The 15,367-nt window shown below is 48.9% G+C and overlaps 1 protein-coding gene and 1 long non-coding RNA gene across 6 annotated transcripts in view; one reads left to right on the plus strand and one right to left on the minus strand.

Moving 5' to 3' along the window:
- NR4A1 (nuclear receptor subfamily 4 group A member 1) overlaps positions 1 to 10,503 on the minus strand; it is a 41,777-nt gene extending 31,274 nt beyond the window's left edge. The window contains exon 1 of one of the 2 annotated variants that reach the window (XM_028710465.2): positions 10,348 to 10,503. In XM_028710465.2, the coding sequence (XP_028566298.2) occupies positions 10,348 to 10,372 (25 nt within the window). In that variant the 5' untranslated portion in view covers positions 10,373 to 10,503. Of the gene's footprint in view, positions 1 to 5,052; positions 5,213 to 10,347 lie in introns of those variants that run through there. The other variant, XM_028710472.2, reaches the window with a different exon arrangement.
- Positions 10,504 to 12,774: 2,271 nt separating this feature from the next.
- Positions 12,775 to 15,367, plus strand: part of LOC114586731 (uncharacterized) — a 58,037-nt gene continuing 55,444 nt past the window's right edge. For all 4 annotated transcript variants that reach the window (XR_013391763.1, XR_013391765.1, XR_013391766.1 and 1 more), the window contains exon 1: positions 12,775 to 13,124. This is a non-coding gene — a long non-coding RNA (uncharacterized LOC114586731). The remainder of the gene's footprint in view (positions 13,125 to 15,367) is intronic.

Raw genomic sequence — 15,367 nt, forward strand, 5'->3', positions numbered from 1 at the left:
TGCTTCTAGTAAAGCCTTTGTGCCTCTCCTACACTCAAAATAATCTCTAAAACCATCAAGCAAGGAACCTGCTATGTACACATGGAAAACGCTGCACACTGGGTTTCCACTCTTGAACAAACGCGTTAAAACAGTAATTATGCAATTTGAAATTCAGAAGGCAGATTGGTTTCTATCATCCGATCTGGTCTAGAAGTCAGAATCATCTAGGTAGAAAGCCTGAATTAATCAAGTACGTCTGGCATATATAAAGCATTGATGCAAGGCGGAACAAACTGATTTTCAGGATTTCAGACACCCCATTCCTGTTCTCTGCCACTACCCATCCAGTTTTCAGCTTTCCCCAGCAGTCAATCAGTATTCCATGTGACTGGTTCTCTTTGGTTGCTCTGAGCTTTTTAAAGATCCCCCCACCCTCCCAAATATTTCTTGTACTTTTGCAAATCTATTGGGTTTCCCCAAAGCCTGCTAGTACCTTACGCAGGTGTCGGTTACATAAGGATCAGCACTCTGAGAATGGATATCACTATTGAAGAGGACAAAATTCTGTTTATATCATTATTAATATATATAAAGGGAGAAACACCATCCCTGGCTCAATAATTTAAAAAGACACTGGAGAGAAGGAGGCAGAAGTCTTTGTATTCACGACCCACCCACCCCCCACTACAAGATCAGTGCACAACTTGATCACTGCTGGATACTAAGTCAAAGATCAGGAACTCTTAGCCCTACAGATCTTGCTAGATTAAAGGCAAAGGTAAAGGGACCCCTGACCATTAGGTCCAGTCGTGACCAACTCTGGGGTTGCGGTGCTCATCTCGCTTTCTTGGCCGAGGGAGCTGGCGTACAGCTTCCGGCTCATGTGGCCAGCATGACCTAGCCGCTTCTGGCGAACCAGAGCAGCGCACAGAAACGCCGTTTACCTTCCCACCGGAGTGGTACCTATTTATCTACTTGCACTTGGACGTGCTTTCGAACTGCTAGGTTGGCAGGAGCAGGGACCAAGCAACGGGAGCTCACCCCGTCGCAGGGATTCGAACCGCCGACCTTCTGATCGGCAAGTCCTAGGCTCTGTGGTTTAACCCACAGCGCCACCCGCGTCTTGCTGGATTACAACGCCCATAATCTCTCGTACCAATTGATTTGAAAAATAGTTCAGTTCCAAACTCATGCTAATAACAGGGGAGGGGAAAAAACCAACCCAAACTCTTGTTGCTATGGTTCTAGTGCAACAAAACAAGACTTTTTATTTATTTTTTACCCATCAGACAAGCAGCCAGCCCTACATCCGCTGCCAAGTTGGACCCTGCTTTAACACCCAGCAACACCATGTACCGCCAGCTGCATCCAAGTCATCCCATAGAGAAGATAGATTAACTACACAAACTGTTCCGGCACAGTCTGGTTCTAAAGAAAAGATGGCTTGCGAGCCTGGTACTTGGGGGGTATGTTCCCAAGGCAACCCTTGCGTTTCAGAGTGTTCCCAACTTACGCGTCAGACTTCAGAGCTTGGAACTGGGTGCCAGGCAGGGTAGCAAGCCGCTTGCTGAGTTATTAAAAGTGTTTCCGTACCAGATGTCTTTTCTAGGAGGCGTCTCAGTGTTCTTCCACCAATCTCTCACTTACACCCCCCCTTTAGAGACTTCGGAGTACCACTGTCCAAAAGGGGGCGGGGAAGGGAAAACGATGTGGCAGTCGCAGGGCCTTTTCGCAGTGGCCCCCAAATCCTTGTATGAACTTCCATACGAAGAATACAGAGAGGCATCAAACTGTGTGACAACATTATAGAAAACTTCATAAATGTTTCCCCTTATGAGGCAGGATTTGGGTTGATTCATAAGTCTGCCAAATGGATCTTTTACTATATGGACCTCGTTACTGGCTGCTGATGTCCTCATCTGGCAAATACGGTATTTTTTTGCAGCGGATCACTGTGAATGGGTAGTCAAAGGCTGGGTGAATTCTCATGACCACCACCACCGTCTCGCCAGTTTCCCTCTCTGCCACTGATGGGATGTGCTACTCATTCCATCCCCCCCCCCCCAAGACACAGCAGATGAAGACACAGTCAGAAGGAAATCAGATCCAAGAACCTTTGGTGCTGCCACATAGGACTCTGGGCATTACCACCCTTTGTGCAAGGCAGCCAGGCAGCACTCAAAATCTGCCAGCTGCCCACACTCCGAGATGGAGATGCCCCGTGCAATTCCTGGTTTCTAACGCACAAAAGCTACTCTGTCCCCAGGCAAAACAACGTCCCTGGCATTCTGTTCTGCCCAGTGGCATCTCATCTTACAGAAACCCTGACTAGGCGCGATCCGATATTGCGCATTGTGCTTCGGGACTGAAGAGAACAGCTGGAAAGTGGGAGATTGTGCCCCCTCCCCGCAGCCCAGGTGCAAACCGGATTAACGAAAGGTACAAAGTCCTCCTAGGCTGCTAACTGAGTGTTCTAGACAAGAATGTTGCAAGAGGCTCCGAGTTCCTGGCTGGTGTTGCAGGATATTCGAGAGGGTACAGAAACTTCTAAGGAGGGAAACATTTCCAGGCTTGTAGGTGGTGCCTCTCTCTGTTGAAGACCTCAAAGCTGGGTAACTAAACAAGCTGAGGCCCTAGGCCAGCGGTTCTCAACCTGTGGGTCCCCAGATGTTGTTGGACTACAACTCCCATCATCCCTGAGCTCCGGCCTTGCTAGCTAGGGGTGAGGGGAGTTGTAGTTCAACAACATCTGGGGACCCACAGGTTGAGAAAGGCTGACGTAGGCCTTTTTCCTCCTCAAGGCAGGCGTAGCAGGCAGATTTGACGATACTAAAGTCCTGTGTGCAAGGTGTGTCACAGGAACACCGCAAGGACTCGGGACAGCCAGGGTCGGAAGCCCATTCAGCAACAAAGCAAATTTCACAATCTTGGGCCAATCATGGTCTTTCAGCTTGGTCTACTTTGCAAAGCTGGTTTTTAGGATGCAACAAGTACAGTGGTACCTCAGGTTACCATACACTTCAGGTTACATACGCTTCAGGTTACAGACTCCGCTAACCCAGAAATAGTGCTTCAGGTTAAGAATTTGCTTCAGGATGAGAACAGAAATCGGGCTCCGGCGGTGCGGCAGAAGTAGGAGGCCCCATTAGCTAAAGTGGTGCTTCAGGTTAAGAACAGTTTCAGGTTAAGTACGGACCTCCGGAACGAATTAAGTACTTAACCTGAGGTACCACTGTACATCCTTCATTTGCCACCCCAAGGCCCTTGGAAGAAAGTTGGGATACAAATGCGATAAATAAATGAATGCCGGCAAGTTAAGCAAAATAGCTGGATCCTAGATTTTAGGCTCACGTTATCTGAGGAGGATTTTACCTGTATCCTAGTTTTTTACAGGTGGCACCCAGCGCTTTTCCCTTCTAGGTTAGTACACGTTTGTGATGTGCTTTGTTTAAGCAATTGTGCTTTATCTAACGTTCCCTCTCTGATCAGTCGCTGGGCCTGTATATCTGTTAGATTCAATCCAGGCCAGTGAATCTTGAATCGCCCAGCCCACAGCTTCCACTGATTCATGACAAAACTCTGGTAAAGTCTCTCCAGGAAGCAAAATTATTTTGACGTTGGCGTTTCTGTGCTCACGGGGAAAATTTGTGGCGGAGTCAGAACTGAAGTCAGTATGTAAAGCCCATCACTGAAGGAGAGGCGTCTCTTAAACCTGTCTGGGGAGAAGCAGGAGATAGCTCTCTCCGCTTCTACAGAAGGAAAAACTAAAGAAGAGAGGCCTTTTCCAAAGCGTCCTGACCCCAAATGACTTCTTTATTGTTCAGGAAGTTCCCTTCCCTTAGGCAATGTACACCTGCGGCACATGTATCCAGGGAGTCCTGCCATAAGCATTTTGATTGGCAGGAAGTAAATGTATCTTTCCTGGCACAGGAACACAGGTAGAGGACAAAGTGTACGAACATGTCAAACTGGGTTTTGGAGAGAACTTCCAAGAAAAGCAACACCGTTAAGAGGAAGAGTCCGGATTTGCAATAAAGGCCGTCTTGTGTTTAGGAAACCATACATCCTTCGCCATAATTGTACCCATCCCCTCTCACATAATCAGGGCGGCTAAACTGTTGATCTTTCCTATTTGCTCAGGTCTGGTTGAAGGGTGGGTGGGGGGAATATTCTCATAGTCTAATGTAGATATCTGGATTGCTGGTGGACTCCAACTCCAATCAGCCCTGGCCAGATGGTCAGGGATAATGGGAACTGTAGTCCAACCACATTTGGAGAGCTGCAAGTTCTTCACCCCTCCTTTAAGCGGGTGGCGCTGTGGGTTAAACCACAGAGCCTAGGACTTGCCGATCAGAAGGGCGGCGGTTCGAATCCCCGCGACGGGGTGAGCTCCCGTTGCTCGGTCCCTGCTCCTGCCAACCTAGCAGTTCGAAAGCACAAAGTGCAAGTAGATAAATAGGTACCACTCTGGCAGGACAGTAAACGGTGTTTCCGTGCACTGCTCTGGTTCGCCAGAAGCGGCTTAGTCATGCTGGCCACATGACCCGGAAGCTGTACGCCGGCTCCCTCGGCCAATAAAGCGAGATGAGCGCCACAACCCCAGAGTCTGTCACGACTGGACCTAATGGTCAGGGGTCCCTTTACCTTTACCTCAGATCAGGGCAACCACCACCAATGACCCAAACTAACATCCTTGCTCCTTGGGCATCCCTTGGCAGAGTGGAGAATGGGCCCTTTAATACCGCTGCCCTGGATAAAAACCCCAGTTAGCATAATTATTTATTCCAGGGTAAATAGTTCTCCTGCGCACTCCCCGCAGCTCATTTTAATTGGCCGAACTGTTTAAGGCAGTTTCTATTTGCAAAAAACACCCGTGACTCACAACCAAACAAAAAAGTAACAACGCAGCTCGATAAAATCGTGGATGGAACCATCAGCTCCTTTCCAGGCAGAAACTCAGCCCTTCTATCTAAAGAGCATTGGTCTTATTTCGCTCAGAAGGCTTGTAGCCACAATTAGTTCCTGGGTTCCCCCCGGCAAAAGGAATCCTTGCTTCGAAGTGTGACTCACCCGTAAGAGAAAGTTCCATAGGTTAGGTTATTTGCTGTCTGAAAGGAGTGTTGCCTTTGATCGCACGGGAGCTGGACTGGTGTTCCTCGGTCTGTTCCCTCGCTCTCTCCCCCTTTCATCTCAAGCAAAGCTGCAGGTGTAGCGAACACCTTGGCCAAGAGGAGCCATTTGGCAGGCAGCCAGCAGCGGTGGCGGCAGAGGACAGCAGCCCACAGCTGGTTTCAATCATCAGGGGCCGGGCCGGGAACTGCTTCGTGGGGTTTGGCAGGCAGAGCGCTGAATGCACGCATGTTTGTGTTTCAGAGGAAGCCAAGCCCACAGCGGCGTCAGAGAAAGCGTAAGGGGTGTCCCACCCACCGCTGGACGTCAGCAGCTGGACAGGCAGCGGCTCGCGTCAGCAGGTCTTGGAAGAACACGCCAAGAGCCATATATAGGCCATGTGGGGAATCCCTTCTAAACCAAGAATCTTTCCCTTCCCCTCCCGAGTTGACCTCCTAAAAACGTCACTTTCTAGCCAAAGCTGGGGGAAGCATTTGGGAGTCCCAGGATGGCTGGCTGGTGAAGGAATAAAAAAACACACACAAGAACCCTGATGCAATTGAGCAGGCTGGTGACTGTTTTAGCACAGTTATGAAAGAGCTTGTTTCGCCAGGACTGGAGGCCAAACGTTGCAGCGTTGCCCTGATCCACACACTCTTTTCAGCACCCCTCAAACGTGCTGCTGGTCTCAAACTGACCAAACTCAAATCACATTAAAACTGAATTCCAAGTACCGTATTTTTCGCTCTACACCAGACCACAAGACGCACCTAGTTTTTGGAGGAGGAAAACAAGAAAAAAAATATTCTGAATCTCAGAAGCCAGAACAGCAAGAGGGATCGCTGCGCAGTGAAAGCAGCAATCCCTCTTGCTGTTCTGGCTTCTGGGATAGCTGCGCAGCCTGTATTCGCTCCATAAGACACACACACATTTCCCCTTACTTTTTAGGAGGGAAAAAGTGAGTCTTATAGATCAAAAAATACGGTACATACATGCACAGTTAAGGCACACTCCCAGACTCTTTGATCCCAGAATATCCCACTTTTCCTTAGGATGTCCCTATTTTCACCAGAGGGCATGGAATTATGCAACCCCCAAGACAAGGAGCTAAGGAACTGTACAACCTTTAGAAGACATCTGGAGGCAGCTCTGTACAGGGAAGTTTGTTTAATGTTTTATTATGCTTTTATGTATGTTGGAAGATGCCCAGAGTGGCTGGGGCAACCCAGTCAGATGGGTGAGGTATAAATAATAAAATCATTATTATCATCATCGTTATTATCATTATGGAACAGGACATCCCTATTTTCATTGGGGAAATGTTGAACATCATCAACAATGGGGGGGGGGGTATCTGAAACAATGCTACTTGAGTCAGTTACCCAGGGGTGCCAAATCAATTACGAGGCCCAAATTCCTACTTGGAGTTGTGCAAGCGGAATTGCCATGCGCACAATGTCTCCCTTTGTTGAACAGAGCAGGGAGGCTGCTCTGCCGTATGCCAACACCTTTCATTGATATCTGCACCGAAACACCAAATGTAGGGCTGCCATACCTCTGGAATTTCTGGACATATATGGGAAAAGCTCAACAACTTTGCCCAAAAAAGATCTCAACAACATTTGCACCCGGATTTTCACTTTTTGAAATATGGCAACCCTAACCAAATGAAAAGACAATGCTCCATCGCAACCCAGGAGGAGGTCAGGTACTACCAGACATTCAAGATGCAGGGCAGGGGACCTCCTAAGTACCGTATTTTTTGCTCTATAAGACTCACTTTTCCCCTTCTAAAAAGTAAGGGGAAATGTGTGTGCGTCTTAAGGAGCGAATGCAGGTTGCACAGCTATCCCAGAAGCCAGAACAGCAAGAGGGCTCGCTGCTTTCGCTGCGAAGCGATCCCTCTTGTTGTTCTGGCTTCTGAGATTCAGAATATTTTTTTCCTTGTTTTCCTCCAAAAACTAGGTGCGACTTATGGTCTGGTGCGTCTTATAGAGCGAAAAATACGGTAGCTGAATTTCTATTTTCATGACCTGCGGGCAAGGATCAAACACCAATTGGACTACAACCCCCATCATCGCCAACCATGGGCCATCCTGGCTGGAGCTGATGGGAACTGGAGTTTAGCAACATCGATAAGCCTACAGACCTGCTATCCCTGGCCTACCAAGAGGAAGCATGCCACAGGAAGAGCCAGCCACAGAGTGGGCACTGGGGCAGCCAGATCATGGTATTTTACACAAGTCCAATATTAAATTGTAAGCCTTTAAATCAGCAAAAGCTATTTTGAAATTCGCTGCTTGTAGAGGTGGAAATCTGGTTAACCCAGCTCTATCTGTGTATAAAGGGACACGGGTGGCGCTGTGGGTAAAAGCCTCAGCGCCTAGGGCTTGCCGATCGCATGGTCGGCGGTTCAAATCCCCGCGGCGGGGTGAGCTCCCATTGCTCGGTCCCAGCGCCTGCCAACCTAGCAGTTCGAAAGCACCCCCAGGTGCAAGTAGATAAATAGGGACCGCTTACTGGCAGGAAGGTAAACGGCGTTTCCGTGTGTGCTGCGCTGGCTCGCCAGATGCAGCTTTGTCACGCTGGCCACGTGACCCGGAAGTGTCTCCGGACAGCGCTGGCCCCTGGCCTCTTAAGTGAGATGGGCGCACAACCCCAGAGTCTGTCAAGACTGGCCCGTATGGGCAGGGGTACCTTTACCTTTACCTTTATCTGTGTATAAAGCAAAAACAATGGCCCAAATTTTATATGGTGCAGAGGTTTGGGGTACCTCAAAGGTCTCTGGTTTGGAACCCCCATAGAATTATTTTTTAAGAGTCCTTGTAGGTTTATCCAAAGACGTGCAATCTGCCGTGGTCATGTTGGAAACTCGCACGTTGAGCATAGAGAGCCAAAGAGATAAAAGAATCCTCTGCTATTGGTTTAGAATTCAACAGATGGACAACACTAGGCTACCAAAAAAACGCCTGATTGAGCTCTTGAATGGATTACCCCTTAAAAACTGGGTATATCACGGTGCCCAACTGATGGGCAAATATGACTGAGATCACAAGTCACCCAAAGGGGTGTTTGCACATCTGACATCCAGGAAAGACTGCAGTGCAGTCGCAAAGGAGAAGCACATCACTAACAACACTTGCTCTGAGCCAAGTCACTATCCTATCCAGACAAAAGGCGTGCTCTCTAGGCCTTTGTCAGTGCTTCAGCGAGTTTCAAAAGGTGAGAGGCGTGCGAGAGAGGAAAAGAAAGAGAAATGGAGACACACAGAGAGAGGAATCTCATAACTTTCTGAAGCCCATATCTAGGGCAGTGTGTACTTGCACCAAGTGGCAAGAGGCAGTATTTGGGTTACCGGTATTTATTTCTTAAACTTACACCCCACCTTGGATAAAATTATCCAAGGCAGCTAGAAGTTAACCAGTTAACAAAGTGAGTTCAGACAGCATTTCCACAGGAAGGAGCTACACTAAACACTAAATGCCCACTGCCCAACACACACACACACACACACACACACACACACACACACGACCGTGCTCATACAATTTCTGGCTTAACTTCGCATCAGCAAATACTAGGGGCTTGGTTTGTTTTTTTAATAACTAAATTTATTCTATGAGAAAAACCACATTTCGTGCTTAGCCAGCGTGATTACAGATACGCAAACACATACAGTCCATCTTAATTCTCAAGGAAATCTATATGACGGAGGGAAAAAATATAGCACGAAATGGTTTATCCTGCTGGGGACAACCACATTTTTTTTTTAAAAAATTTTTTGAAGCATTGTCAAGGCTTTGTTAGGCTGTCCATGTAGCAATCAGTACTGAGGCTCTAGCAAGAGGAAGAAGCAACAGGGAAAAAAATACTTCATTTGCCAGCCAAGCAAATATTTCTCCCCCCCCCCCCCGCAACATATACAGTGATGTTCAAAGGCTTCAATCCTAAACATGAATGCTTTGGCATATATGCTACTGAACTCAGTGGGACCTACCTTCAAGTAAACATACTGAAGATTATAGTGTTAGGTTCGCTCCTATGCATATGTATTTGAGAGTGACCACTCCTCTGTGAAGCAGCACGTTCGCCAATACAAAATCTGTAGTAGCCCAGGAAATTTCCATTATGCAAACAAAATTAGCATCTTCATTTCACTCCAAACACAAGTCTAGACACCCACACTACTATCCAGTGGAATACAGAGTATGCAGGCCACTCCGACATATGTGCCCAGCTCCAGAAGAGGGGTTGTGTTTTGTTATGCCAAGGTGGGATACAGAGTGCCAAACTGCATGAAGGAGATCTACACTGCCTGAAAACATCTCAATTTGCAATTCAGCTCACTTACTGGAATGGGGGGGGGAACATCCCCCCCCTAATTGGAACAATCTTGTAGAAAGGCAAGACCAGAACTAGCCTGGCCTTTGCCAACTCCAAAGAGAAAGAAAAATGATACAGAAGTACAGTAGTCAGGTGGCCGGAACCCTTCTAATATCCCATATATTGTTATTCAAGTGAGAATGGTTGGGATCTTAGCTGCCAACTTTTCCCTTTTCTTGCGAGGAATTCTATTCGGAATAAGGGGATTTCCCTTAAAAAAAGGGAAACGTTGACAGCTATGGTTGGGCTGCCCTACAATAATACCTGCTCACTGTAAGAAAGAAGGACAGCTTTATGCATGAGATCCCTCAACAGAACCCAGAGAGATTAAAAACTATGATCAACTAAACCAGTCCTTATGTAGGTTTTCTAAAACGCCATTGCAGGTACCTAGGAGTAAACCCCACAGAAAACAGTGGGATTTACTTCTATGTAGCCAGGCATTGCTTTGCCTTCCCAGCAGGGCTGCTACCCATAGGGGTAGCCAGGATTTATGTTGCGGGGGGGGGGCAGGATTTATGTTGGGGGAGCCGAACCAAGCTACCTGCGAGGCAATTGCTCAGTTAGTTAAGTATTTTATGTATCTACTTGATTTAGGGGAGGGGCAGCTGTCGTCCCCCCGCCTCCCTAGATACGCCCATGGTGCCAACTTGAACAAAATATTGAGCGGGGGGCAGGTGAGCCCTGCCCCACATAATCGATCACAAGGGACTATTTTAATGTCAATGCCCATCAACTTTTTTGGGAGCTGGCCCCCCAAATATTTTATTGCGGGGAGGGATCTCCTCCCCTAGGAGTTGGTTCCTATGCTTCCGAGAGAGAAAGGAAAATCGATCTTCCCCACCACCGACGCGCCTCTTCCCCACATCTCACCTGGCTGTCGCTGGCGGTCCTCCATTGGCACCCCTGCTTCCCCCGCTCTCCGCGCTCTTCCCCAGGCGGGCAGTCCGGTGTTGGGATCTGGGCCGCGGCCTCCGGAGCCATGCCGAGCCCCCAGCCCGCCCCCCACCCACGCGATGGGTCCCTGACCCCCTTCTTCTCCGCCGCCGCCGCCTCCCGCCCCCTGCGCGCTCGCCCCGGCTGCTCGCTCTCCATCCGTGCGCCGCTTGACTTTCTGCAAACCCCGCCTCCCCGCCCCGGCTTGGAAGGAGCCTCCGTGACGTCAAGGCCGGGCTCCGTTGACGTCGTCGGAATCCCAGCCATCAATGGGGCTAAAAATAGACGCCTCCGAACCCAAAATACTACACGCCCAAGGACGCGCGAGGCTCCCCCGCACTGCGCGCCGGAGCAATGCGCGGCGTTGCCACGGAACAGGGTGGGGCTGCCAGGGGAGGGGAGCAGCCTTTGCCCCCAGTGGGAAAAGAAGGGCAGGGAGCGCAGCCTTGCAACGCCGCCGGCCCGGCTGTGTGATAGGAATTTTATGGCCTTAGATATATGGTAATGTTCATAAGTGTACCGACCAAGCCCGTACATAGATCAGCACAGGAAGACCGACCTGGAACCATTTTGATTCCTAAACTGAGCAAATGATTTCTCTGCAAGGTCAAAGTGGGAAACCTCTCCATTGTCTCTTTCCTCACAAATCCTGTCTTAAGGGTATGTCTGTGTTTCAATAGGGTGTGAGCCTGTGACATGGCCCAGGAATTACAAAAGACTGGCCAGGCTCCCCAGGCAATCCAATCAAGTAACCTGCCAGACAGGAGATGAAAAACAACATTCAAATCTCTGTTTTAGAGCCCTTTTCTGTGATGTAGGTATGATGTATCTGAGGGGTGGTCTTAGGTTACACCCCTTCTGTGATGTATGTATGATGTTTCTGGGGCTGGTTTTGATCTACAGGGTGGCAATTTCAAAAGTCTTTATAAGGCCTTGCACAGCATTTTTCTGGGTCCCTCCTCTCTCCTGCGTGTGAGGGGAGCACCCTGTTGCAACAGATCAATAAAGATCAAGCTTACTAGCTGCTTTGCTTCTCAATATTCTCTGGTTGGCCTCTGTTATCTTCTCCTACCAATAGGGAACCTATGTAAGGACACTATATGGGCTCTTGGATACCCCATAAGGGAAAAGGGCAATTTTTGTTTACAACACCTGCAACGTCAGTGCACTGGTGCAAGTATGACGTGAGGTCCCGGTAGGGTTGCTACCTTTGTCCATGCCAAATACAGGACAGAGACGATTTTTTAAAAAATAAATCTTGTCCCGAAGTGACTTCAGAGCAATCCATTGCAGCCATAGACGAGCCGGGGGGGGGGGGGGCAGAGGGGGCGGCTGCCCCCTCCATCAAGTAAATAAAGAAATAAAAATACTAAACTAACTGACCATCTGCGTCGCAGATAACTCGGTTCTGCCTCCCCCTAACATAAAGCCTGCCACTCCAGAAAAGCAATGAAAAACCTAGACAGCATCTTAAAAAGCAGAGAAATCACCTTGCAAACAAAGGCCCGTATAGTAAAAGCTCTGGTTTTCCCAGTAGTGATGTATGGAAGTGAAAGCTGGACCATAAAGAAGGCTGATCGCCGAAGAATTGATGCTTTTGAATTATGGTGCTGGAGGAGACTCTTGAGAGTCCCATGGACTGCAAGAAGATCAAACCCCTCCATTCTGAAGGAAACCAGACCTGAGTGCTCACTGGAAGGACAGATCCTGAAGCTGAGGCTCCAATACTTTGGCCACCTCATGAGAAGAGAAGACTCCCTGGAAAAGACCCTGATGTTGGGAAAGATGGAGGGCACAAGGAGAAGGGGACGACAGAGGACGAGATGGTTGGATAGTGTTTTTGAAGCTACCAGCATGAGTTTGACCAAACTGGGGGAGGCAGTGGAAGACAGGAGTGCCTGGCATGCTCTGGTCCATGGGATCATGAAGAGTCGGACATGACTAAATGACTAAACAACAACAACATGCCCATAACTGCAGCCTAACAAAATGGCCCCTCTGGAATTTGTCACACAAACAGACACATGAATTTATAAATCTGTTTGTCCTTGGCTACCCAGAGCTTAAATACATGACCTTTCAGACACGCATTTGGAGAGGATCCCTAACTTGGCAAACAGACAGAGACAGATAAGATCTGGAATATGTAAAACAAAACTATCAATACAGGACGCAGCATTTTGCATTGAAATAGGAGACAATCACAGGTGGCAACGCTACGCGCGGATGGCAAAGCAAGCGCTCCAGTTTATGGGAGGGGGGGGGGAAAGCTCAACCCAAAAAACAAGCCCCCCCCTCCATTCAGCTACCGTCACGCCTCCTCCTCGTTGCACTTTTAAAAAACCAGGAGCCGTCATCAAATGCACGGGGGCGAAATGAGCTCTTGCCAATTTGGCACTGGACAAAAATCCCTTCCTGAATTTCTCAGGGCGGTTTTTAATAGAAAGCGGGGGCAGCCCCACTCGACGCTGGCTTGCCGATGAACGTGTGTAGGAGGAGGACGCGGATCGCGCTGCGCGGCCGCAGCCCTCCGCCGCCGGAAGCAACGCGCGTTTGGGGGAGCGGAGCAGCGCAGAGCCGGGTGGGATTTGCTTCGGAGCGAGTGCGCAATGGAAACCAGTAGGGAGGTTGCGCCCGGCGGTAGCCCGGTCCTGACTCTGTGTACCTGGAAGTCAGCCCCCCCCCCCATTGAGTGCAACGGGGCTTCCTCGTGAGTAAGTACGCCTAAGGTTGGATTTAGCCCAGTAGAACGTAACTGGACCCGACGGTTTCATAGGAAATGTAGTAGGAGTTTGTTGCAAGGCGGTCGTCCAAATGGCTTTTCCTTGGGAGTAGAGTTTATCAAACTGGGGAACTGGGGCAGAAACTTTACTATCGAGTAAAATATACAGAAGAGGAACGGCTTGTTGGGTTGGACAGTTAAGGTGAGAGTGGGATGTGGTCTTTGCTTAGGGGTTCCCTGAAACTATCTGAAGAAGTGTGCATGCACACGAAAGCTCATACCAGTAACAAACTTAGTTGGTCTCTAAGGTGCTACTGGAAGGAATTTTTTGATTCCGTTCCTGAAATGAAAGTTATTCCCCTCCCTTATTATTTTTTTTAACCGCTTCCCTCCCACTCCTTTTGGGCAGCCGCCAAACAGAAGAGAAAGGTCAGCAGCCACCTTGTAGCCCCGCCTTTCCAATGTCGTGAGTTTCCGCCTTTGCAACGATTTCCCGAATCCTGGCTCGCCTCCAAATGTCTGACCGGTTCCGGTTTTGTAAAGATGCCATTGTCGCGCATGGGGCTAAACGCGGTTCACGTGCCGCCCTTAGAAAGGCGACTATCCAGGGCGCTCATTTCAATGGTGTCTCTCTTCCGTTTTCAGTCCCTCATTAAAAACCACCCATTCACTTAAGAGAAGGGGGGGAAAGCCCAAATGTCTCATTGAACAGGCGCATGTGTAGCTACAGTGGTACCTCGGGATGCGAACGGGATCTGTTCCGGAGCCCCGTTCGCATCCTGAACACAATGCAAGACGCGACGGCGCATCTGTGCATGCGTGGGCCGCGTTTTGCCGCTGACGTGCATGCGCGTGACACCATTTTGAGCGTATGTGCATGCGCGAGCGGCGAAACCCGGAAGTAACGCTCTCCGTTACTTCCAGGTGGCTGTGGAGCGCAACTCGAATGCGCTCAACCCGAAGCACATTCAACCCGAGGTATGACTGTAGTGTCATTTTTCTAAAAAAAGAGGTTCTGGAACTCACCGTAAACTTTTCCTTGTTCTCTTAGAATGGCAATGGCGCCCACTTGAGAGGTGCTGCATCTGAGCTCCAGTGAGCTCTGACTGAAAAAAGGGTCTCACATATACAGTGGTACCTTGGTTATCAAACAGAATGCGTTCCGGGAGTCCGTTCGACTCCTAGAACCGTATAAAAAGCAAAGCACAGTTTCCGATTGGCTGCAGGAGCGTCTTGCAGCCAATCGGAAGCCGCGCCGGATGTTCGGCTTCCAAAAATCATTCGGAAACTGGAACACTCACTTCTGGGTTTCGACTGTTTGGGAGCCAACTTTTTCGGGAGCCAAGGCATTGAGCTTCCAAGGTATGTGTACATGTATGTGCATGTGTACAGTGGAACCTTGTGTTACGTACCGTCTTCCTTGCAAACGCTACAGGTTGTGAGCTCCGCTAACCCGGAAGTAGATGCTCCCGGTTGGGAACTTTGCCCCGGGATGTGAGCGGAAGTCGCGCGCCTCATGTTATGAGCGGTTTCGGCTTCAGTACGGACCTCCAGAACGAATTAAGTTCATAACCAGAGGTACCACTGAATAAGATTTGTGCTCTGGCAGCACATATACTAAAAATATACTATATATCCACACACATATACAGTGGTACCTCGGGTTACATACGCTTCAGGTTACATATGCTTCAGGTTACAGACTCCGCTAACCCAGAAATAGTACCTCAAGTTAAGAACTTTGCTTCAGGATGAGAATAGAAATCGTGCTCTGGTGGTGCGGCGGCAGCGGGAGGCCCCATTAACCAAAGTGGTGCTTCAGGTTAAGAACAGTTTCAGGTTAAGAACGGACCTCCGGAACGAATTAAGTACTTAACCCGAGGTACCACTGTAATGAACTCCCCCAGAAACGGACAATAAGGGAAAACTAAGACAAGCTGTTCAAAGGATATTAAGCAGTTCACCCATAATCCCCCAGCCTCACTCAGCAGGAAGCAATAAAACAGATTGCAAGTAGGAAGATTTTTCTTAACAGTGGAAGAGGCCTTTCCTTTGCTGAATAGGGCAGACCTTTGAGTAAACATTACAAAAGCGTCTTATCCGATAGGGCGTGTTCTGAGGATCGCCTTTTTTCATCCCACTTTCAGCTAAGTGCCGAAGAGAAGCGGCTCAGCGGTGCTGAAGGATGTCAGCGTAGAAGCAGTATTAACTCCAGGTAAGTGTGCAGGATTGGAG

The sequence above is a fragment of the Podarcis muralis genome, chromosome 2 (genome assembly GCF_964188315.1).
Source record: "Podarcis muralis chromosome 2, rPodMur119.hap1.1, whole genome shotgun sequence".
NCBI lineage: Eukaryota > Metazoa > Chordata > Lepidosauria > Squamata > Lacertidae > Podarcis > Podarcis muralis.